Source organism: Chlorocebus sabaeus, chromosome 1, assembly GCF_047675955.1.
Source record: "Chlorocebus sabaeus isolate Y175 chromosome 1, mChlSab1.0.hap1, whole genome shotgun sequence".
In the NCBI taxonomy this organism is placed as follows: domain Eukaryota; kingdom Metazoa; phylum Chordata; class Mammalia; order Primates; family Cercopithecidae; genus Chlorocebus; species Chlorocebus sabaeus.
Genome location: NC_132904.1, coordinates 70,192,707 through 70,218,138, shown reverse-complemented (window position 1 = coordinate 70,218,138; position 25,432 = coordinate 70,192,707). Strand labels below are relative to the sequence as shown.

General features: G+C 41.0%; 1 protein-coding gene across 2 annotated transcripts in view; it reads left to right on the top strand.

Annotated features, from left to right (window-relative positions):
• RAB6A (RAB6A, member RAS oncogene family) overlaps positions 1 to 25,432 on the top strand; it is a 97,821-nt gene that overhangs the window by 43,056 nt on the left and 29,333 nt on the right. The window contains exons 4-6 of one of the 2 annotated variants that reach the window (XM_008020111.3): positions 2,144 to 2,249; positions 4,674 to 4,785; positions 15,703 to 15,796. In XM_008020111.3, the coding sequence (XP_008018302.1) occupies positions 2,144 to 2,249; positions 4,674 to 4,785; positions 15,703 to 15,796 (312 nt within the window). Of the gene's footprint in view, positions 1 to 2,143; positions 2,250 to 2,315; positions 2,422 to 4,673; positions 4,786 to 15,702; positions 15,797 to 25,432 lie in introns of both variants that reach the window. The other variant, XM_008020110.3, reaches the window with a different exon arrangement.

Here is a 25,432-nt window from a genome sequence, read left to right as displayed (position 1 = left end):
AAGAACTTTACAGAGAATTAAAGAAGAATTTTTATGAAGAAATTAAAGCTGCTAAAGACCTTCTAAATACCAGTCTTGAGGCATTCAATAAGATTTCAATTTGTGAACTTCAGTATTTTTTTGTCAGGATAGGATGCATGTCAAAGTGACTGACTAAAAAGAAATAATGTGAGCTGGGTGCAGTGGCTCACACCTGTAATCCAAGCACTTTGGGAGGCTGGGGCAGGTGGATCACTTGAGGTCAGGAGTTTGAGACCAGCTTGGCCAACATGATGAAACCCCGTCTCGGTTAAAAATACAAAAAATTAGCCAGGCGTGGTGGCAGGCGTCTATAATCCCAGCTACTCGGGAGGCTGAGGCAGGAGAATCACTTGAACCCAGGAGGCGGAGGTTGCAGTGAGCCGAGATTGTGCTATTGCACTGTAGCCTGGGCAGCAAGAGTGAAACTCCGTTGCAAAAGAAAAAAAAAAAGTAATGTGTATTTATTTGTTGGATTTCTGTCTTTTGTCCTTTGGAATGTTTTCTTTAAATACAGTATAAAATCTGTATTCTAGCCCACTACCCCTTGAAGAGATTCTTGTCACCTAAGTAGTGAATATCTTAAATGCAGTATTTTGAGACCTGCACCCAAAAACATTATTTTATTTCCAGTGTTATTTCTTATGTTTTTTTTTTTTCCTGAATATTCTCTTTTATGTTTTGATATATAGCATGTCATTTCTTAAAATTTGTAAGTAGCCGGGTGCGGTGGCTCACGCCTATAATCCCAGCACTTTGGGAGGCCGAGGTGGGCGAATCACCTGAGGTCAGGAGTTCGAGACTAGCCTGGCCAACGTGGTGAAACCCCATCTCTTCTAAAAGTACAAAAATTAGCCGGGCGTGGTGGTGGGTGTCTACAATCCTAGCTACTCGGGAGGCTGAGGCAGGAGAATCATTTGAACCCGGGAGGCAGAGGTTGCAGTGAGCCGAGTTCACCACACCACTGTACTCCGGCCTGAGTGACAAGAATGAGATTCTGTCTCAAAAAAAAAAAAAAAAAAATTGAAAGCTTGGAAACAACTTTCTGTCATGATGCAAGAACTTCATGCTTGTTTTCAGGCTTTTCTTCTTGTAATATAGATATGAGATAGTACGTAAATAAATTTTTATGTAGGTCTGCAAAAAGGTATTCCTCCTTTTTTTTTGTTTTTCTGAGATGGCGTCTCACTCTGTTGCCCAGGCTGGAGTGCAATGTTGTGATCTCGGCTCACTGCAAGCTCCGCCTCCCAGGTTCAAGCCATTCTCCTGCCTCAGTCTCCCGGGTAGCTGGGACTACAGGTGCCTGCCACCACGCCCAGCTCATTTTTATATTTTTAATAGAGATGGGGTTTCACCATGTTGGCCAGGATGGTCTCGATCTCTTGACCTCGTGATCCACCCGCCTCGGCCTCCCAAAGTGCTGGGATTACAGGCGTGAGCCACTGCACTTGGCCCTCCTTTTTGTTACATTACACACACACACGCTCGCGCCTGTAATATAGATATGAGATAGTAGATAAATTTTTATGTAGGGCTGCAAAAAGGTCTTCCTCCTTTTTGTTACATTACACACACACACGTGTTCTGGGGAGAAATGTATGGGACAAATACAAGCACAGTAGTTAAAGACCCAGTTTTAAAGTATTCTAGACCCAATAGGAAAGAGACATGTTTTAGCTTAAGAGAAGCTTTCAAAGAAGCATTAATTCCTTTACTCTGATAGCTTAGGCTGTTCCTTTCATTGACATTTACCTTAGTTTTTTTTTTTTTTTTTTGCTCTGTTTAACCATCAACAGTCTACTTTTTGACCCTGGAAGGCATAGGGATTAAAATAGGTTTTAGGTAGGGAAAAAGGGAAGCCATATTTCTGATTCTGTGAAACCTTTCCCAGTGGCATTTTCCAGTCATTTACCTTCGGAGTATGCAAAATTTTAATATTTCTCCCTTTTGAAAAAGGAGTTTTGTATTATTTTCATTCCTCACTCCCTGCCACCTCTTGCATGAGTCTTCTTTCTACTTCCTTCCCACCCTCTCCCTTTTAAAAAAACATTTTTTTTTTCTTTTTAGTATTAGTTTCGTTTTGTTTTTTTTTTTTTTTTTTTATTTATTTTTTCCCATCTCACAGATCAGGCTTCAGCTGTGGGATACTGCGGGTCAGGAACGTTTCCGTAGCCTCATTCCCAGTTACATCCGTGATTCTGCTGCAGCTGTAGTAGTTTACGATATCACAAGTAGGTATATTGCAACGGGTTGACCTTTCTTATTTTTCTTGCTTGTTTGACTGATTTTGTTGTTAGGTACGATTGCAATTATGGGACACAGCAGGTCAAGAGCGGTTCAGGAGCTTGATTCCTAGCTACATTCGTGACTCCACTGTGGCAGTTGTTGTTTATGATATCACAAGTGAGTGGAGGGAATTATGCATTTCTAATCTTCTTTCAACCTTTAGCTTAGCTGCATGCATGTTCTTGTCTTGTGCTTGTTTTCCTTACTGGCATGTAAAAAAAATAAGTTTTATCGTAGTAAATCACATATCAGCCAGGTCAGAAATATTTGCTTTGGTGTTTATACCAGTATGCTTTATATCTAACTGTGCCAGGTTTTTTGCCCCAGAAATTTTCTTTTGGGTCCAATTGTGAATCCTTTTCAAGGGTTTCTTAGTATCCTGTTATTCCTAAACCATACCATAATTATAGTTGGAGGAATGTCTCCTTTTAATTTAATTTGATCTCAGATTTCTCTAAAATAAAATAATCTGTGTTTAAGTCTCTTGCCAAGTTTTCCAAATTCTCCAAGCTTTCTATTGAGGCTATTACAAGCTTCTGCTAGCCAGCTTTTCTCTGCTTTCCCCTTCCAGCCATTCTCTCTCTGTAGAGGAAGACAGAGAAAACATAATGTACAGTTTTCTGTTAATCTTTTTTATTTGAATCATATTTTGGTTCTGTGACTGATTTATTTACTTTGTTGCTAACAAATTACACTTTCATTTCTCTCCAAGAAAAAAATTTTAAATAGGAGGTGAAACAGCCAGTAGTCTTTCTTTTTTCTAAAGATTGAATAATGCCTGTGGCCTTTTAAGTGACTGTAAATTTTCCATGAAGCATTGGTGACTGACAGTAAAATGCTTTCTGATTGAAATTGCCTTTGTAAATTGGTTTATGACATATATTAGGCAATATTAAACATTATTCCATATAGTGGTTCATAATTTATAGGAAAACCAGGGTCTTGAACTCCTGGGCTCAAGTGATCCTCCTGCCTCAGTCTTCCAAAGTGCTAGGATTAGGCCAGGCACAGTGGCTTACGCTGGAAATCCTCACATTTTGGGCGGCCAAGGCAGGTGGATCACCTGAGGTCAGGAGTTTGAGACCAGCCTGACCAACATGATGGAACTCCATCTCTACTGAAAATGCAAAATTAGCCAGATGTGGTGGCGCATGCCTGTAATCGCAGCAACTTGAGAGACTGGGGCAGGAAAATCTCTTGAACCGGGAGTCAGAGGTTGCAGTGAGCTGAGATCGTGCCATTGCACTCCAGCCTGGGCAACAAGAGCAAAACTCCATCTCAGCAACAACAACAACAAAAACCAAAGTGCTAGGATTACAGGCATGAACCATTGTGCCCAGCCCAGTATCTGGGACTTTCTTTTTAAATTTTTAAAAAATGTGTACCACACTACACAGATATAGTATCTTGGGCTAAAAAAAACTTACATAGACAAAGGAACTATTCATTTGGACTAATAAAACTGTTACTATATATTTTTGCATATCTCCTCAATCAGGAATCATATATAATAATGAATAATTGTGCTGGCAAAATTAGAAGATTGCGTTCAAGGACTTTTTGTTTTTGAAATAGGTGCTATATGCAATCTTTCTTCTTTTGCACCTTTACTTTGGGTTGCTGTTTGTTTAAAAAAAAGAAGTATGTTCATATTGTGCATTGACACGTTTTGTAGCTTTAAAATGTTTGTGCTTACTTTAACCACAGCAAGTGAAACCTTATGTTTTTTTATCCACAAATGTGATTCAAATATTAGTATATTGTTTTCTTTAGCTGCTGTAATAAATGTTGAAGTACTCTACTTAGAATCCAACACTAGAAAAGATAAATTTTGTTACAGGCGTTTCTGGTGCATTAAACAAATAAATTTTAGGTTAAAGTGATCACAAACTGAGGAAGCTGTGCCAACAGTGGTGTTGAAAGCTATTGAAAGGCTTTACAAATTTTCTGGATGTGTTGGGACTTACTGGCTGACATACTTTTGAAAATGCTTTCTTTGTTATGTTTGGTATGTGTAAGTGATAAAAAAAAGCATTGTGGCAATGTGACACCATATTATCTGCCATAGCTGTCCTTATATTTCAAAAAGTTTTTTTTTTTTTAATTAAATACTACATTGCACTCACTTGGTCGTATTCAAAAAAATTTTAAACTACTCTAAAAGGAACCTTGAAGATTTTATTCTTGTAATTTGTTTAAATTGCTGACAGTTGTAATCAGATAAAATGGAGTTATGTTGCAGGCACATTAAAAGTGGGGTACTAATGTGCCAGCCCCCTTCCAACTTCCAGGGCTTTTTTGGAGGGAGGTGCCCACCACCTGGGGAGGCATTTTTCAGCAACACTAATCTGTCTACCCTCCTATACCAGATGTTAACTCATTCCAGCAAACTACAAAGTGGATTGATGATGTCAGAACAGAAAGAGGAAGTGATGTTATCATCATGCTAGTAGGAAATAAAACAGATCTTGCTGACAAGAGGTATGGAGTTATTTTATGTGTGTGTAATGTTTGATTTCTGTGTTATACAGCCTTTTGTTTTTGTTCAATGAAAATTTGTTGTGAAAGGAGACATGCTTAATCCTTAAGTTTGTGTCCTCCCCTACTTTTCTTTAGCATGGGAACCTCAAATATAAATGTAAATATTAAACACCCAGTCCTTAAGGGAAAATGAATTTTATTTTGTTTAAGCTCACGTGTAAATAACTCTTGTGCAAGTTTGTTTAGACTTGAAGCCAGTAAATATTTTGCATTTTTTAGATCTCATAAGCATGAATATTGTATTGTTAAAGAGCAAACCAGTTTGGAAAAACCTTATCTTTAAAAATTATTCATAATGATTAAATGCACACTCTTTTCTTAGTAGTCTTCTTATAAACATTCATTATAATTCAGTGGTGTGGGTTTTTGTTTTTTGATTGTTGTTTTCTAATTGTGTGGTTGAGCCAGACTGTGTAGTTGCACTGAATAGCTTGATTGTGATACCTTAGTCAAATGAGCAAAGCAATATTCAAGTCACAGGATGCAAAATATATTAACATTCACTGTAGAACCCATGGCTTGAATATTTGCTTTCAGCATTCTTAAGCGATTTACTGCATACTCTTTCTGCTTTAAATAGTTTTGACCATACTACTTAATAGTAAGAGCTTTTACTGTTTATTATTTGTTTATTCATGAGATGGATATTGAAATTCGGGTAATGAACTTGTGATATTAATTCAAATGTTGCAAAGAAAGCCAGTGTTAAAAGACTTGTGGAGATGTGAAGCCCATTTCTGCCCATGGCACCTCAATTAGAATTGGTAGTACAGGCCGGGCGCAGTGGCTCACAACTGTAATCCCAGCACTTTGGGAGACCAAGGAGGGTGGATCACGAGGTCAGGAGTTCAAGACCAGCCTGGCCAAGATGGTGAAACCCTGTCTCTACTAAAAATACAAAATTAGCTAGGTGCTATGACAGGCACCTGTAATCCCAGCTACTCGGGAGGCTGAGGCAGGAGAATCACTTGAACCCGGGGGGTGGAGGTTGCAGTGAGCTGAAATTGTGCCACTGTACTCCAGCCTGGGCAACAGAGTGAGACTCTGTCTCAAAAAAAAAAAAAAAAAAAAAAAAGTAGTACAGTTGCAAAAAAGTCTTTCTTAATTTAAAAGTAAATTCAAAGTGATTTCATCTTTTCTTTATAAAAATCTTTTTTGGACATGAATTGCTATGAAGGAAATTTTCACTATTTTATTTTTCTTTACTCTAGAGACTTCGTAGGTACCTTTTTTTTTTTTTATTTTATTTTTTTTGTGGGAGATGGAGTCTCACTCTGTCACCCAGGCTGGAATGCAGTGGTGTGATCTCAGCTCATTGCAACCTCCGCCTCACCAAGTTCAAGCAATTCTCCTGCCTCAGCCTCCTGAGTAGCTGGGATTACAGGCACCTGCCACTGCGTCCTGCAAATTTTTGTATTTTTAGTAGAGACGAGGTTTCACCATGTTGGCCAGGCTGGTCTTGAACTCCTGACCTCGTGATCCACCTGCCTCAGCCTCCCAAAGTATCTGGATTACAGGCATGAGCCACCACGCCCTGCCGGTACCTTCATTTTACTTGTTTATTTTTGAGTTGGTGTCTCGCATTGTGACCCGGGCTGGAGTGCAATGGCGCGATCTCGGCTCACTGCAACCTCCGCCTCCCAGGTTCAAGTGATTCTCCTGCCTCAGCCTCCCAAGTAGCTGGGATTACTGGCGCCTACCACCATGACCGGCTAGTTTTTTGTATTTTTAGTAGAGACAAGGTTTCACTCTGTTGGCCAGGTTGGTCTCGAACTCCTGACCTTGTGATCCACCTGCCTTGGCCTTCCAAAGTGCTGGGATTATGGGCGTGAGCCACCATGCCTGGCCTCTTCATTTTTAAATAGAAAAATTGTGTATCTGTATTGTTTCCCTTTATAGCCAGAGTCATCTGAGGAGGATGCTTATAAGGATTAGTTTTTTTATTGCTTAATATCTCAGTTGAGGCCGGGCGCGGTGGCTCAAGCCTGTAATCCCAGCACTTTGGGAGGCTGAGACAGGCGGATCACGAGGTCAGGAGATCGAGACCATCCTGGCTAAGACGGTGAAACCCCGTCTCTACTAAAAATACAAAAAACTAGCCGGGCGAGGTGGCGGGTGCCTGTAGTCCCAGCTACTCAGGAGGCTGAGGCAGGAGAATGGTGTGAACCCAGGAGGCGGAGCTTGCAGTGAGCTGAGATCCGGCCACTGCACTCCAGCCTGGGCGACAGAGCGAGACTCTGTCTCAAAAAAAAAAAAAAAAAAAAAAAAATTCAGTTGAGTGCCCAAATGGTAGAAACTTATCAAATTATATATATGTGTGTGTGTGTGTGTGTGTGTGTGTGTTTTGAAATGGAGTTTCGCTCTTGTTGCTCAGGCTGGAGTACAATCGGCTCATTCCAATCTCAGTCTCCTAGGCTGAAGCGATTCTCCTACCTCAACCTCCCAAGTAGCTGGAATTACAAGAGCTCGCCACCACACCTGGCTAATTTTTGTATTTTTTAGCAGTGACAAGGTTTCACCATGTTGGCCAGGATGGTCTCAAACTCCTGACCTCAGGTGATCCACCCACCTCAGCTTCCCAAAGTGTTGAGATTACAGGCATTAGCCACCATGCCCTACCTAAAACTATAATAATTTTTCTTTAAGGTAACATTTGTCAGTTGCTTTGAAATTACCATCTTTCTTGGTAATCTTTACCAGACTATCATCTCTCAACTGTTCACATTTAAAACAATTAGAGCTTGTTCATTCCACCAAAATGATTTTCAAATGGGTAAAAGACTTAATTTTTTAAAGCATCTTTATATTTGGCCTTTTATAAGCATGACATGAAATCCTGAAGCCATAAAGGGAAAGACTGGTAAGTCTGAATACATAAAGAGCGTATTTACCTGTTAGATCGACCATGATTCAGAAGATTTAAATCCACAGTATTTTCAAGAGTTTGAATAAACAGGAACTCTCATGCACTGAAAATGTAACTATAAACAATTTTGGGGGGAAACAGTTGGATGATACTAGAATTTAAAATAATGTTATTGACCCGGTATCCCACAGATGGGCCCACAGAAATGTGAAAAGGTGACCATACAAGAATGTTTCTTGCAACATTATTTATAATACTGAAAAATTAAAAGCAATCTAGATATCCAGCAGCAGTAGATTGGAGATATAAATAGTATTTTGTAAGTGGAATACTTTGTAGCCATTAAAAAGAATGAGAGAAATTTACTGATGTTTTAACATATTTCTAACACATGAAGCTTCGAAAAGCACTTGATCAGTGTGTATAACACGATATCTTTTCTATTTTAAAACAGATGGCAGGCTGGGCATGGTGACTCACACCTGTAATCACAGCACTTTGGGAGGTCAAAGTGGGCGGATCACTTGAGGTCAGGAATTGGAGACCAGCCTGGCCAACATAGTGAAACCCCATCTCTACTAAAAATACAAAAATTAGCCGGGTGTGGTGGTGTGTGCCTGTAATCCCAGCTACTCAGGAGGCTGAGGCAGGAGAATCGGTTGAACCCGGGAGGCGGAAGTTGCAGTGAGCCGAGATCTACGCCATTGCACTCCAGCCTGGGCGGCAGAGTGAGACTGCATCTCAAAAAAAAAAAAAAAAAAAAAAAGATGATGATAGAGAGTAGTAGGCAATAAGGCAAACAAACAAACAGATCAAATGAAGGCCAGATCATGTACAGCAAAGTGAGGGCTCACTCTTAATGAGATTAGAGGGTTTGAGTAGAGGAATAACTTTTCATGGATCACTGTTCTATTAAAATTAAAGAGGTAGGCTAGCACAGTGGCTTGCGTCTATAATCCCAGCACTTTGGGAAGCAGAGGCGGGCAGATCACTTGAGGTCAGGAGTTCAAGACCAACCTGGCCAATATGGTGAAACCCCATCTTTGCTAAAAATACAAAAATTAGCCTGTTATGGTGGCGCATGCCTGTAATCCCAGCTATTCAGGAGGCTGAGACAGAAGAATTGTTTGAACCCAAGAGGCAGAGGTGGCAGTGAGCTGAGATTGTACCACTGCGCTCCAGCATGGGCGACAGAGTGAGACTCTGTCTCAAAAAAAAAAAAAAAAATTTGAAGGGGTAATAATGGGAGTGAGAAGACTAGTAAGGAGGCTAATCCAGTCTGTCATCCAAGCAAGAAATTATGACTTGGACTAAGACAGTGATAGCTTATACAGTGATAAGTGGTTCAGTTCAGATGTATTTTGAAGATAGAGCTATCAGGATATACTTATGCAGTGGATGGATTACATACTGATGGGTGGAATGTGGAGTGTGAGTGAAGGAGCAGTTGGGGATGATACCTAGATTTTTGGCCTGGGTGACTGTCATTAACTTGAGATAAGAGCGACTGTCTAAAGAGCTGTTTTAGGAGAGAACGTGACCTGAGTTTTGGTCATGTTAAGTTTAGAATGGCCATTAGAAATCTTAGTGAAGATGTCAGATACGCAGTTGGATGATATGTGTCTGGGGTTCAGAGGAACAGTCCAGGGTAGATATATGTTTGGGAGTCATCAGCGTATAGATGGTATTTAAAACCATGAGACTGTATGGGATCAGCAAGGGAGTAATTGTAGCTAGAGAAGAGGACCAAGGAGTACATTTTAGGGTATTTTTTATTTAAAACAGGATCTTTCAGTCTTGGCACTATTGACATTTTGGGCCAGGCAATTCTTGTCCTGTGCGTTTTAGGATATTTTAGGGTATTTTAGGATATTTAGCAATATCCTTGCCTTCTTCCCAGTAGATACTGGTAGCACACACATAACCAGGTTGTGACAACCAAACTCTTTCCCCAGATTGCCCCTGGTTAAGATCCACTGACTGAGAAGGAAGTAAAGAGGAACTGGTGAAACAAGTAAGAAGGAGAAATTGGCCACAAAAGTAGGAGGAAAACCAGGTGGATACAGTGTTCTGAAAGCCAAATGAAAATAAATGTTTTAAGGAGAAGACTGTTATTAACTATGCCAAATGCTCTTTAAGGTCAAACCAAATGAAGACTGAGAATTACCCATTGGATTTAGAAGTTTGAAGGTTATTATTGTTGTTGACAGGTAGTCATGCTGAAGTGGTGGGGTTGAAAATCTCACTACAGTAGGTTCAAGACAGAATGCCCCTCTTACCTCTGAAGTTATAAGATAAGATGAACAAGATGACCCTATTTATGTTAATAATAGTAAAAGAAAAATTTGGCCAGCGTGGTGGCTCACACCTCCCAGCACTTTGGGAATCCGAGGCAGGCAGATCACTTGAGGCCAGGAGTTCGAGACCAGCCTGGGCCAACATAGAAAAACCCTGTCTCTACTAAAAATATAAAAATTAGCCAGGCAAGGTGGCTCATGCCTGTAATCCCAGCTACTTGGATGACTGAGACATGAGAATCACTTGACCCCAGGAGGTGGAAGTAAGTGATCTGAGATCGTGTCACTGCACTCTAGCCTGGGTGAGAGTGAGACTGTCAAAAAAAAAAAAAAAAAAGAAGCCTCTATAATTAAAGCAATGTGGTCTTGCTGCATGAATTGTTACAGAAAAGTAGAACAGAGTAGAAAAGCTAGAAAGAACCGGACGTGGTGGCTCATGCCTATAATCCCAGCACTTTGGAAGGCCAAGGCAGGCGGATTACCTGAGGTCAAGAGTTCAAGACCAGCCTGGCCAACATGGTGAAACCCTATCTCTACTAAAAATACAAAAATTAGCCGGGTGTGGTGGCATGTGCCTGTAATCCCAGCTACTCGGGAGGCTGAGGCAGAAGAATTGCTTGAGCCTGGGAGGCAGGTTGCAGTGAGCTGAGATCATGCCACTGCACTCCAGCCTGGCCGACAGAGTGAGACTCTGTCTCAAAAAAAAAATAAAAAAGAAAGAAAGGCTAGAAATAGACCCGGTTTCATATAGAAAATAAGTATGAAGGTGGTACCTCAAATCACTGGGGGAAATGAACTATGTAATAAATTGATTGGAGTAACTGGTTAACTGTATAGAAAAAGATAAAATTGGATCAAGTTCTCATATTACACTAGGACAAATTCTGAAGGGATTAGAGATTTAATTGTGAAACTAAAATAAGGACTAACCGAATTCTGGTTCTTAATGATACTAATGCTATGACACAAAATAAGGGAAAATGTTAAGTTTGATTACATAAAACATTATAAACAAAGCAAATGGCAAACTAGGGAAAAGTATTTGTAAATTGTATCAAAAATGGCTAATATCCCAAATATATAAAAAGCCTCTAAAAGTAGAGAAAAGATAAACATCACTATAGAAAAATTGACTAGAAATATGAACAGTTCATGGAGAAAGTAACATAGCTCTGAATTATCTGAAAAGAAGCTCAGTCTTGCTCTTACTGAAGTACTGATTGAAACTACACTGAGAAATATTTTTGCCTCAGATTCAGACTGCCAGAATTCCAAGTTTGTTGAAATCCTCTGCTAGCAAGGCTATAAGGAAAACAGTTACTCTCATGAATTGCTGAGGCAATGCAGAATGGTAATACTCCTATGGAGGAGAGAGAGTTGCTTTTTGGCAATATCTAACATAGACGTTTAGCCTTTGACCTGGAAATCCCACTTCTAGGAATCTCCTCAAGATACATTGGTAAGAGTACAAAAAGACATATATACAAGTCTATTTCCTATAGCACTATTTGTAATATCTAAAGACTGTAAACAACCCAGATGTCCACAAAAGGGAAATGGTTTGACAAACTTACAAACATCCTTTTAAAGGAGTAGTAGACAGGTACAAAAAGGAACGAAGAAAGTATGTATTACTATGGAGTTAATCTTCAGGATATATGACTAAGTGAAAAAATGCAAGGTGAAGTCATCTGTAACATGGTACAGTTTACTTAAGAGAGAAATACAGATGTGTATACACATTACCCAAAACAAAATGAGGACTCTACTGGGCTGCCATCCCAGCTGGACTGCTGCTATGGAGCTCAGCATCAAATACTTTAGGAGAAGCTGCAGAGGGACCTGGAGACAGAGCATGGTGGAGGTAGAGGATACAACCCTCACACCACTGTGCTGTATGTCCATCTTTCAAGTCCTGGTGGTGTCCGCAGAGTTTGAAGGGAAGCCACTGCTTCAGAGATACCAGGTGGTAAATGCATGCGTAGTGGAAGTGCACTCCTGTGCATCTATGCCTTTGAGCAGAAAGCCTTTGAGTCCCAATTAGTGGGCCCATGAGTGGCCAAAATGAGGGACTGGGACCTGTATAGCCATTAAACTAATAAGGGCCAAAAAGGAAAGATAAATCATAAGTTTAATGAAAATGGGCTGGGCATAGTGGCTTACCACCTCTATTCCCAAAGGAAGCTGAGGCAGAAGGATCATTTGAGGCCAGGAGTTCGAGGTTACAGTGAGCTACAATCCTGCTACTGCACTTGTGTGCAACAGAGCAAGACTTTGTCTCAAAAAAAAAAAAAAAAAAAAAAATTAACTTTTTTTTTTTTTTTGAGACTGAGTCTTACCCTATCGCCCAGGCTGGAGTGCAATAGCACAACCTCGGCTTACTGCAACCTCCGCCTCCTGGGTTCAAGTGATTCTCCTGCTTCAGCCTCCTGAGTAGCTGGGACTATAGGGATGCCCAGCTAATTTCCTTTTCTTTCTTTTTTTTTTTTTTGAGATGGACTCTCGCTCTGTCACCCAGGCTGGAGTGCAATGGCACAGTGTTGGCTCACTGCAAGCTCTGCCTCCCGGGTTCGAGCCATTCTCCTGCCTTAGCCTCCTGAGTAGCTGGGACTACAGGCGCCTGCCACAACACCCAGCTAATTTTTTGTATTTTTAGTAGAGAAGGGGTTTCACTATATTAGCCAGGATGGTCTCAATCTCCTGATCTTGTGATCTACCCGCCCTGGCCTCCTAAAGTGCTGGGATTACAGGCATGAGCCTCTGTTCCCAGCCACGCCCGGCTAATTTTTGTATTTTTATTAGAGATGGGGTTTTACCATGTTGGCCAGGCTAGTCTTCAACTCTGACCTCAAATGATCCACCCACCTTGCTGGGATTACAGGTGTGAGCCACCACACCCGGCTAGATCTTAACTGTTTTTAGTAAACATATTGGTGATGATGTGGATATTGTTATTTCAAAATGATTGTCTGTATTCTGCATAAAATAAATGAATACTTTGATTAATGATTGTCTTGGGGAACTGGGATTTTGGACACGGGAGTTGGAAATACAGATATAAGATTAATAAAGTTAAATATAAATAACAAATATAAGCATGAATTCATTACATTTTTTAGCATTTGAAAATTTTTAATATTTTCTAGCTCTGTCTACTGAAAGGGCTTAAACCAGGAGGAATGAGCCCACATTACCATATGTAAATACTGTTTCTTTCCAAAGGAACCAGGGCTACTTAAAGAAATGACAAATTTGGCATCTGGTCCAGAAAATGTACACAATGGGGCTGGAACATCATGTCATACCATAAATCAAAGAAGTTATTAAAGACCATTGAGCCGGGCGCGGTGGCTCACGCCTGTAATCCCAGCACTTTGGGAGGCCGAGGCGGGCGGATCACGAGGTCAGGAGATCGAGACCATCCTGGCTAACAAGGTGAAACCCCGTCTCTACTAAAAATATAAAATATTAGCCAGGCATAGTGGCGGGCGCCTGTAGTCCCAGCTACTCGGGAGGCTGAGGCAGGAGAATGGTGTGAGCCCGGGAGGCGGAGCTTGCGGTGAGCTGAGATCGCGCCACTGCACTCCAGCCTGGGTAACAGAGAGACTCCGTCTCAAAAAAAAAAAAAAAAAAAAAAAAAAAAAGACCATTGAGGTTATGTCAGATTCAGGAGAGCCAACTCAAAGAAGCTCTACTGGTCAAACTGTAGGAAAATTTGAAAATCAATAATTACTGTAAAATATGTTTAAATCCACAAGTAATAGTAATAATAATAATAATATAGTTAAGGAGAAAACTCATTGGTCACCTTTGGAACATGCCAGAGACTGACTCGAGCATTTATCCTCCTTTCCTCTCCCTGCCTCCGTCACTCTTTCCCTCCTTGTTCTAAGTACCTCAGGTTAAGCAAATAATTGAGAAAGTTTATTTCTAAAGAAGTATTTAATTTGTTATAAAGGACATTGGAATAACTGGCAGTAAAGGACATTATTGGGGTAATTGACAGAAGAATAAAACCTATAGATTCAATGATGGTATATTGATGTTAATTCCCAAATTTAGTAATTGTACTGTGGTTGTATAAGAGAATGTCCTTGTTTTTAGGAAATTCACACTGCTGAAGTATTTAAGGCTAAAGGTCTGCAGATTGGCAGTTTACTCTCAAATAGTTTTTTAAAAAGTGTTTTAGAAAATTTATATACATGGAGAGAATGAGAAGATAAAACAAGCAAATGTAAAATCTTAACAGTTGGAGTGTTATGTAAGAGAATGTTCTTGTTTTTAGGGAGTGGAGAATTCTAGAATAATAATTTCTTGTAGGCAAGAAGGGAATGGGATCTAATACATAGGTGTAAGTTTTGAGAATAAGGACAATTCTTTCATAGTAATAGGACTAGAGGTAGAATATAAGGGCACACTTGCAAGTAGATGGAAGCTTGTGGAAGTTCTCTTCCATTGCTCAGTTTTCTGTGTTGTAGGAAGCAGGGTTTGTCAGCTGATAGTTTAAATCTAACTAATTAGAACATTTGTATATTTATGGAATACTTACCTGTCAGCTTAGGCATTAGGAATACCAATATAAATGATATAATCTTGCACTTGAGAGCTCACAATTTCAGACACAATGTTAATTGTAATGCATCACAAAATACCCTGTAAAGGAAATATTAAAGTATTAATATTTTGTATCTAGAGGGTTTACCATACATGTGTTTGACTCACTTACTTCACTTAGATAAATCCACAAAATCGGCCAGGCACAGTGGCTCATGCCTCTAATCCCAGCACTTTGGTAGGCTGAGATGGGTGGATCACCTGAGGCCAGGAGTTCGAGACCAGCCTGGCCAACATGGTGAAACCACGTCTCTACTAAAAATACGAAAATTAGCCAGGCATGGTGATAGGCACCTGTAATACCAACTACTCAGGAGGCTGAGGCAGGAGAATCGCTTGAATCCAGGTGGTGGAGGTTGCAGTGAGCTGAGATCATGCCATTGTACTCCAGCCTGGGCGACAAGGGCAAAACTCTGTCTCAAAAAGAAGAAATCCACAAAATCTAACCTAAGGAAATGATTTGCAGTGCACAAAATATCAAGCACAAATATTTAGGGCAAAAATTTTCATGGTAGTGTAAAATTGGAAAACAACTTGCATTCTAATAGTTTGGGAATGGTCACATAAATTATAGGAACAAATTGACAGAAATTGTCTAGCCATAAAAATTATTTTACACAAAGATTTGAATTTTAAGTCTAAAAGCCTATGGTTTGATACTAAGGGAAAGAGGCAAGCTATTAAGCGTTTTTTGTTTTATTTTTAGCTTTTTCTTTTTTGAGACAGGGTCTGTTGCCCAGACTGGAGTGCAGTGATGTGGTGGCCTAATAATGGTTCACTGCAGCCTCCACATTCCTGGACTCAAGCATCCTCAAGCTATTAAGTTTTTAAAAGTAAAAAAATTACAGGATGAGCCCAGTCAAGTGAAAGCAAATCAGTAACAAAAAGTCTTTTTAAAAAAAGTATACACACACAGAAACACACAAATTTCAGAAGTGTGGCAGATTAATGAATTTTCAAACTAATCTGACCTGTATAACCAGTCCTTATGTCAAGGAAAGTTATTTTCAGAGCTTTCTTTATAATCTTTATAATATTGTCTATGTCTCAAAAGTAAGAAGTTTGTTTGTTTCTTTACAGGCAAGTGTCAATTGAGGAGGGAGAGAGGAAAGCCAAAGAGCTGAATGTTATGTTTATTGAAACTAGTGCAAAAGCTGGATACAATGTAAAGCAGGTAAGTTGAGTTGAGGTTACCAAATTGAAAAAACGTGAAATAATTGTGTGAGTTTTCTATTCTCTGGTGTATGGTTTTCTTCCCCCTGGCAAGAGCAGGCCTTACAAACTAGCAGTATATTTTCAAACAGTGAAAAATATAGATGTGGCATAGTTTTTGGAAAAAGAAAAAACTTGCCAAACTTCAGATTGTGAACAGAACTACTGCAAAGTGGTAAATCTACCATACTCTCCTCTCACTACATTCCTACTGCATTGCTTTAAAGGTAAATTTTCTTTCTTTCCTTCTATTTTGAGATGGAGTTTCTGTCTTATTGCCCAGGCTGTAATGCAATGGCGTGATCTCAGCTCACTGCAACCTCTGCCTCCTGGGTTCAAGCGGTTCTTCTGCCTCAGCCTCCCGAGTAGCTGGGATTACAGGCATGCGCCACCACGCCCGGCTAATTTTGTATTTTTAGTAGAGACGGGGTTTTTCCCATGTTGGTCAGGCTGGTCTTGAACTCCCAACCTCAGGTGATCCGCCTGCCTCGGCCCCCCAAAGTGCTAGGATTATAGGTGTAAGCCACCATGCCCGGCTAGTAAATTTTCTTAATTTCAGAGTTTGATGCCAAGACTGAAATAAATGAAAATAAATATTTGCTGTCCGTATTTCTGAGTTTGATGCCAAGACTGAGATAAATGAAAGCAAGTATTTGCTGTCAGTAATGGTGTTCTTCTACTTGTTGTAAAAGTAAATTCTGATTACTTTATCCTTAATAAACTGCTGGTGTTTGAACAATGTTTACAACAGGTCTTTTTGGGGGAAGGCAGGAAAATATAGGGAGATGTCAAATTATCAAGTCATTTACAAGATAGGTCAGCCAGAGACTCACCTGCTTGACTCTTCAAGGCTATATATCATATAGAGTAGTGGTCCCAGATTTATAAGATTTATGGACATATATATATATTTAGGTTTGGTTTTTTTTTTTTTTTTTTTTGAGACGGAGTCTTGCTCTGTCGCCCAGGCTGGAGTGCAGTGGCGCGATTTCAGCTCACTTCAAGCTTCGCCTTCCAAGTTCATGCCATTCTCCTGCTTCAGCCTCCCAAGTAGCTGGGACTACAGGCGCCCACACCATACCTGGCTAATTTTTTGTGTTTTTGGTAGAGACGGGGTTTCACCGTGTTAGCCAGGATGGTCTCAGTCTCCTGACCTCGTGATCCATCTGCCTCAGCCTCCCAAAGTGCTGGGATTACAGGCGTGAGCCACCACGCCTGGCTTAGACCAATAATTTTCTTAATTGAGGGTGATCAACAGAGGGTAACAGTAGCATCTTTTAAATAATTAAAGCTTTATGAAAAAGTCTTTATATTGTTTTTTTTTATACTTTATTTCCCTCCATGCCTTGAACCATTATGTAAGTAATATTGAATGATCACTCATTCTTTCCTCATTAACATATTGTTTCATGGTTTGATATTTTTGCTCATGCTTTTGTTTCCTTTGCTTAGAATGTTCATTTTTTTTGCTTTCCTAATTGTACTCCTTATAAGTTTCAGTTTAGATGTCAGCTCTTCAGCAACATTTTCTCTGACATTTCCCATCCTACCTCCTGTCTGTGACACCTGATTCTCTTACGTGTTTTCACAGACCTGATCTCAGTGTCATACTTTACCACAGTGTATTGAAAATCTCTCTCTCTCTCTCTCATCAGAATTATATATTCCCAGAACCTAGCAATGTATATGGAACGTAGTGATAAGTAAATGAACCCATAGGAGCCACAGACGGTTAAATAATTTGTGTAATACCATTATATTAGCCATATCCCACTATTCTAAGACAAAGCAGTGGGTAGCTTCATCTGACTTTCTCTTTTCTATTTCTTATATATTTTTTCTTTTATATTTATTTATTTTTTGTTTGAGACAGGGTCTCGCTCTATCTCCCAGGCTGAGTGCAGTGGTGCAATCTCGGCTCACTGCAACCTCTGCCTCCAGGGTTCAAGTGACTCTCATGCCTCACATTCCCCAGTAGCTGGGATTACAGATGTGCGACACTGTGCCCTGCTAATTTTTGTACTTTTAGTAGAGACAGGGTTTCACCTTGTTGGTCAGGCTTGTCTCAAACTCCTTGCCTTAAGTGATCTGCCTGCCTCTGCCTCCCAGAGTGCTGGGATTACAGGTGTGAGCCACCAAACCCAGCTGGCTTTCTCTTTTAGAGAGATTTTGATAAAGGTGTGAGCTAGTTCCTTCTATATCCTGCTTCCAGGCTATCCTTTTCTTGGTTAATAGCTGAAGAAGGCATTGCTGTAGTCCCCTAGCCCCGACCCTAAGTAGCCTCATAGGTTTAGAAGCTCTAGAATTATCAGATAGCATATAGTAAGCACTACTGATGTCTGGTGTCTTCATGATGTTTGATTGCTTCCGATTTTATTTTTATTATTTTTATTTTTTATTTATTTATATGAGATGGAGTCTCACTCTGTTGCCAGGCTGAAGTGCAGTGGCGCCATCTTGGCTCACTGCAACCTCCGCCTCCCAGGTTGAAGCGATTCTCCTGCCTCAGCCTCCTGAGTAGCTGGGACACAGGCGCCCACCACCATGCCCAGCTAATTTTTTTGTATTTTTAGTAGAGACAGAGTTTCACCATGTTAAGCAGGATGGTCTCCATCTCCTGACCTCATGATCCGCCTGCCTCGGCCTCCCAAAGTGCTGGAATTGCAGGTGTGAGCCACCATGCCCTGCCCCTCTTATTTTTATTTTTTTGAGATGAGATCTTGCTCTGTTTCCCAGGCTGGAGTGCAGTGGCATAATCACAGCTCATTGCAGCCTTGACCTCTCAGGCTCAAGTGATTCTCCCACCGCAGCCTCCAGAATAGCTGGGACTACAGGCACGCACCACCTTGCCCAGCTAATTTTTAATTTTTTTCCAGAGAATATGTTCTTGCCATGTTGCCCAGGCTAGTCTTGAACTCCTAGACTCAGGTGATCCTCCCACCTTGGCTTCCCAAGATGTTGGGATTATAGATGTGAGCCCCTCTGCCTAGCCAATTTTTAGTAAATTTATAGCATTGTACAACTATTACCATAATCTGATGTTAGAACGTTTTTATTACTAGGTATATATTTTTTTTCCAAAAGCCTAACCCATACAGGCAGATATAGCTGTCTAGTGATAATGAGGAGAGATTTCTTTTACAATCTTGTCCTGAATTCAAAACCCATTTGCGGCTGGGTGCAGTGGCTTACAACTGTAATCCCAGCACTTTGGGAGGCTGAGGCAGGAGGATCCCTTAAGTTCAGGAGTTTGAGACCAGCCTAGGCAACATAGCAAGAACCCCATCTTTATAAAAAATACAAAAATTAGCTGAGTGTGGTGGCATGCACCTGTGGCCCCAGCTACTCATGAGGCTGAAGTGAGAAGATCGCTGGAGTCCGGGAGTTTGAGACTGCAGTGAGACATGATTATGCCACTGAACTCAGCCTGGGTAACAGAGTAAGACCCTGTCTGAAAAAAAAACAAAACAAAACCCACCATTTGCTACTTTACTGTTTTTCCTTATTTAGATTATCTATCTGAACATCTCATCTTGGTGAATTTCCTGATGCTGTTGGGACTTTATTTTATTATCTTTTAAATATAAATGTAACCAAAACTTCTATTTTATAACTTTTGAAACTGAGTTGACTTAATTTTTTGTAGCTTCCTTCTTAACTCACAAAAACCATTACTTGTCTTAGGTTTTGTCAGGGAGTGCCACAGTATTTTATTTCACTGTTTAGAGACCGTGCTTTGTCTGCTCATATAATTCAGCCAAGGAAGACAAAGTCCTGGAACCCCCAAATGAGAGAATGAAACCAAATAAAAAATTAAAATATTAGTTTAATAAGCACATTTAGGTCGGGCACGGTGGCTCACGCATGTAATCCCAGCACTTTAGGAGGCTGAGGCGGGCAGATTACCTAAGGCCATGAGTTCGATACCAGCCTGACCAATATGGTGAAACCCCGTCTCTACTAAAAATAGAAAAAATTAGCTGAGCGTGGTGGTGGGTTCCTATAATCCCAGCAACTCGGGAGGCGGAGGCAGGAGAATCACTTGAACAACCCAGGAGGTGGAGGTTACAGTGAGCTGAGATCGTGCCATTGCACTCCAGCCTGGGCAACAATAGTGAAACTCCAGCTCCAAAAAATATATATATAAAAAAATAAAAGCACATTTAAATAATTGCTTAACATCTTCCCCTTTCAACTGGCAGTGATTAATCTTATAGAATATATTTTGTCATTTGGGAAAATTACTTGCTGATTTGAAGTATTAGCTAACAAATAACGTTACTTTTTAATGGATTGTTTATTTATTGAATTTTTATGGGTTTTTTCTTTTGTTTTTATTTTTTACAAATAACCTTTCTGGGTTTTTTTTTTCTTGGGTTTTTTGTTTTGTTTTGTTTTTGGAGATGGAATCTTGCTCTGTTGCCCAGGCTGGAGTGCAGTGGCGTGGTCTTGGCTCACTGCAACCTCCACTCCCAGGTTCAAGCAATTCTCCTGCCTCAGCTTCCCGAGTAGCTGGGATGACAGGCACATGCCACCATGCCCAACTAATTTTTGAATTTTTTCTTTTTTTTAGTAGAGGTTCTTCATGTTTGTCAGGCTTCTCTCAAACTCCTGACCTCGTGATCCGCCTGCCTCGGCCTCCCAAAGTGGTAGGATTACAGACATGAGCCACCATGCCTGGTCTAAAAGTTTTTTTTTTTTGTTTTTGTTTTTTTTGAGATGGAGTGTTGCTCTGTCGCCCAGGCTGGAGTGCAATGGCGCGATCTCAGCTCACTGCAAGCTCCGCCTCCCGGGTTCACGCCATTCTCCTGCCTCAGCGTCCCGAGTAGCTGGGACTACAGGCGCCCACCACCATGCCTAATTTTTTGTATTTTTAGTAGAGACGGAGTTTCACCATGTTAGCCAGGATGGTCTCGATCTCCTGACTTCGCGATCCGCCCGCCTCAGCCTCCCAAAGTGCTGGGAATACAGGCGTAAGCCACCACGCCCAGCCTAAAAGTTTTTTTAAAGGAACTTCAGAACTAGTCAAATATAACTAATTACTTCTTATGGCGTAATACTTAGAAACAAAATTTTTAATAAAAAACTTAAATATTTAAATGACTAGAAGTGAAAGAAATGTTTACCCTTTTAGTTTCATTACAAATCATCCTAATATTTTAAAAAATCATGGCCTTTGATATCATTGCACATACAAGCTATATAGAAAAATTCAAATTTTCCTAAGTTCATTACAAATCATCCTAATATTTTAAAAAATCATGGCCTTTGATATCATTGCACATACAAGCTATATAGAAAAATTCAAATTTTCCTAAGTTAAGTCTAAATCAAATCTGCAAATAACCGTAGTTCAACTCTTTATTCTAGACGATGCACTTAATATGGTTGGAGTTCAGTGCATATATTAGAAATCTAATGTTTACCATGCCATTGGAAACTTTAATAAAAAATATATGACAAACGTTTCTTATATTTTATATTTTTAAAGACATAGTTAGCCATTGAGGCTGGGAATGTAATCTTACTTTACTGTCCTTGGCAGAGAGAATAATATCCAGACAACAATAAGAAAGGACAGTTTTAGGCCTGAGCTTGGTGACTCATACCTGTAATCCCAGGACTTTGGGAAGCCAAGGTGGGAGGATCACTTGAGGCCAGGAGTTCAAGATCAGCCTGGGAAAAATAGTGAGACCTCGTCTATAAAACATCAAAAAATTAGCCAGGTGTGTTGGTGCACACTTATAGTCCCAGCTGCTTGGGAGGCTGAGGCAAGAGGACCCACTTGAGCCCAGGGGATTGAGGCTGCAGTGAGTCCTGATCGTGCCACTGCACTCCAGCCTGAGTGGTGACATAACAAGACCCTGTCTCAAAAAAATGGGAAAGGACGGCCGGGCGCGGTGGCTCACGCCTGTAATCCCAGCACTTTGGGAGGCCGAGGCGGGCGGATCACAAGGTCAGGAGATCGAGACCATGGTGAAACCCCGTCTCTACTAAAAATACAAAAAATTAGCCGGGCGCAGTGGCGGGCGCCTGTAGTCCCAGCTACTCGGGAGGCTGAGGCAGGAGAATGGCGTGAACCCGGGAGGCGGAGCTTGCAGTGAGCTGAGATTGCGCCACTGCACTCCAGCCTGGGCGACAGAGCGAGACTCCGTCTCAAAAAAAAAAAAAAAAAAAAAAAAATGGGAAAGGACGAAGATTTTAGAATGGCAAATTTTCCCTAGGAAGAGGATTGGAGAATTGTTTAATGGGTCTAAACTTTAATGTACATAATTGTTACCTGGAAGTTTAAGATACAGGTTCCAGCTGGGCATGGTGGGTCACACCTGTAATCCCAGCACTTTGGGAGGCCAAGGCAGGCAGATCACTTGAGGTCAGGAGTTCAAAACCAACCTGGCCAACATAGTGAATTCTCGTCTCTACCAAAAATGTACAAAAATTAGCCAGGCATGGTGGTGTGCCCCTCTAGTCTCAGCTACCTGGGAGGCTGAGGTAGGAGAATCGCTTGATCCTGGGAGCCTGAGGTTGCAGTGAGTCGATCGCACCATTGCTCTCCAGCCAGGGCAACAAAGGGAGACGCTGTATAAAAAAAATAAATAAATAGGCCAGGCGTGGTGGCTTACGCCTGTAATCCCAGCACTTTGGGAGGCCCAGGCGGGCAGATCACAAGGTCAGGAGATCGAGACCATCCCGGCTAACACGGTGAAACCCCATCTCTACTAAAAATACAAAAAATTAGATGGGCGTGGTGGCACACGCCTATAATCCCAGCTACTCGGGAGGCTGCGGCAGGAGAACCGCTTGAATCCGGGAGGTAGAGGTTGCAGTGAGCAGAGATCGTGCCACTGCACTCCAGCCTGGGCAACAGAGCGAGACTCTGTCTCAAATAAATAAATAAATAAATAAATAACTGGTTCTGGGGTACTTATGGATATTGATTCCAGTAAGTTTAGTATAGTGTCCTAATACATCTACATTTTAAACAAGAATCTCAGGGAATTTCTTGGCCGGTTGTTGTGGTTCACGCCTATAATCCCAATACTTGGGGAGCCCAAGGCAGGCGGATCATGAGGTCAAGGGATTAAGACCATCTTGGCCAACATGGTGAAACTTCATCTTCACTAAAAATACAAAAATTAGCTGGCCGTGGTGGCACTTGCCTGTGGTCCCAGCTACTAGGGAGGCTGAGGCAGGGGAATCGCTTGAACCCGGGAGGTGGAGGTTGCAGTGAGCCAAGATCATGCCACTCTCAAAAAAAAAAAAAAGAAGAAAAGTATCTCAGGGAATTTCTCATGCATGATATACTTTTTTAAAAAGACTGGTATAAAGCCATAGAGATGGATCAGCAATAGTCTCAAATCTATTCAGTTTGTTGTTTGAACAAGTAAGTACTGTTTTCCTAACCCCTGCTAGATACAGAAGACAAGCTTCCTGCATTCAAAATGTAATAGCCAAATTTGTACACAAGAATTAAATAGTTGTTATGTAGCCAAGTGTCAAAATAAGTCTTCATGAAGTAGGAGAGAAAACCTAGTGAAATCCAGAAGCTCTTTGACTCATCTGTATTCATACCTTGGAAACAATCATTTAGACACTGAGTCTTAACTACGCTTCCTACTGGTATATTGAGGCCCTTGCTATCTAGTAGCCTTGCCTGTTACCATAGCTTTTTAACTGATAAATGCCTTTAGTCTTGCCCCATTTTAGTTTATTTTACATCTTGTCACCAGAGTGATTATTTTAAAATGCCAAGCTGATCAGTTTACTCTGTGAATTTTATTATGAATGTTAAACTCCTTGTAGGCCAGGACATGCAGTTCAATAACATCTTTGATATAGCCCCCTCATACCTTACTATCCTAATCTTTGGCCACTATATACGTGCTTGAAGTACTCCACATAGACCATTTTCTCATATTTTTATTGTATGTTATTGTCCTTCCTAAAATAGTTTCTTCCCTATCTAATATTTGTAACTCTGTTCAGACATAATCAAATTTAGATTAAGAGCCTTTCTGGGCTGGGCGTGGTGGCTCACGCCTATAATCCCAGCACTTTGGGAGGCCGAGGCGGGTGAATCACAAGGTCCAGGAATTCAGGACCAGCCTGGCCAACATGGTGAAACCTCGTCTCTACTAAAAATACAAAAATTAGCTGGGCATGGTGGCACATGCCTATAATCCCAGCTACTCAGGAGGCTGAGGCAGGAGAAATGCCTGAACTGGGACCCAGGAGGCAGAGGTAGCAGTGAGCGAGATTGTGCCACTGCACTGCAGCCTGGGTGACAGAGCAAGACTCTGTCTCAAAAAAAAGGCCTTTTCTGATTATTGCAATAGTATTCCTTCTTACTCCTTTTTTTTTTTTTTTTTTGAGACAGTCTTGCTCTGTCGCTCAGACTGGAGTGCAGTGGTACAATCTCGGCTCACTGCAACCTCTACCTCCTGGGTTCAAGTAATTCTCCTGCCTCAGCCTCCCAAATAGCTGGGACTACAGGCACACGCCACCACACCCAGCCAGTTTTTGTATTTTTATTAGAAACAGGGTTTCACCATATTGGCCAGGCTGGTCTCGAACTCCTGACCTCGTGATCCACCTGCCTCGGCCTCCCAAAGTGCTGGGATTACAGGCGTGAGCCACCACACCCAGCCCTTCTTACTTTTAATTTAGATTTTTGTGTGTTTTTTTTTTTTTTTTAAGACAGAGTCTCGCTCTGTTGCCCAGGCTGGAGTAAGAGGCATGATCTCAGCTCACTACAACCTCCGCCTTGCTTCCCAGGTTCGAGTGATTCTTGTGCCTCAGCCTCCTGACTAGCTGGGATTATAAGTGCATGCCACCATGTCTAGCTAATTTTTATATTTTTAGTAGAGACAGGGTTTTGCCAGGTTGGCCAGGCTGGTCTGAAACTCCTGGCCTCAAGTGATCCGCCTACCTCAGCCTCTCTGAGTGCTGAGATTACAGGCGTGAGCCACTGTATCTGGCCAGAAATTTTTTAATTGTCAGTTTATCCTGCCTCCCCACTAAACAACAAACTCAATAAATGTTCATTGAATTAATGATAATATACTTTTTTTTTTTTTTTGGCAGATTCTTAGAGCTGCATTGCTTTGCCATAAAAATAAGATTTATTTCATGGCATTGGTTCAGTCTTAAGAATTTTCTAAGCTAGACTGAACAATCCCTAGAGAAGCCAGGTTACTTGGGGAATTGCCCTTCATTTGCTTTTTTGACTACACGTTAGACATAGATACATGTTCATCTTCCCTTTCTTTGCATTCACCTGACGCACGTTGAATTTTTTTGTCAGGCTAGGCATGGTTGCTCATGCCTATAATCCCAGTACTTTGGGAGGCTGAGGCAGGCGGGTCATTTGAGGTCAGGAGTTCTGCTAAAAAATAAAAAAATTAGCTGGGTGTGGTGGCACACACGTGTAATCCCAGCTACTCGGGAGTCTGAGGCAAGAGAATCACTTGAACCCAGGAGGCTGAGGTTGCAGTGAGTCAAAATCACGCCACTGCACTCCAGCCTGGGTGACAGGATGAGACTGTCTCAAGGAAAAAAAAATTTTTTTTATATATATAATTGAGATAAACATTTATGT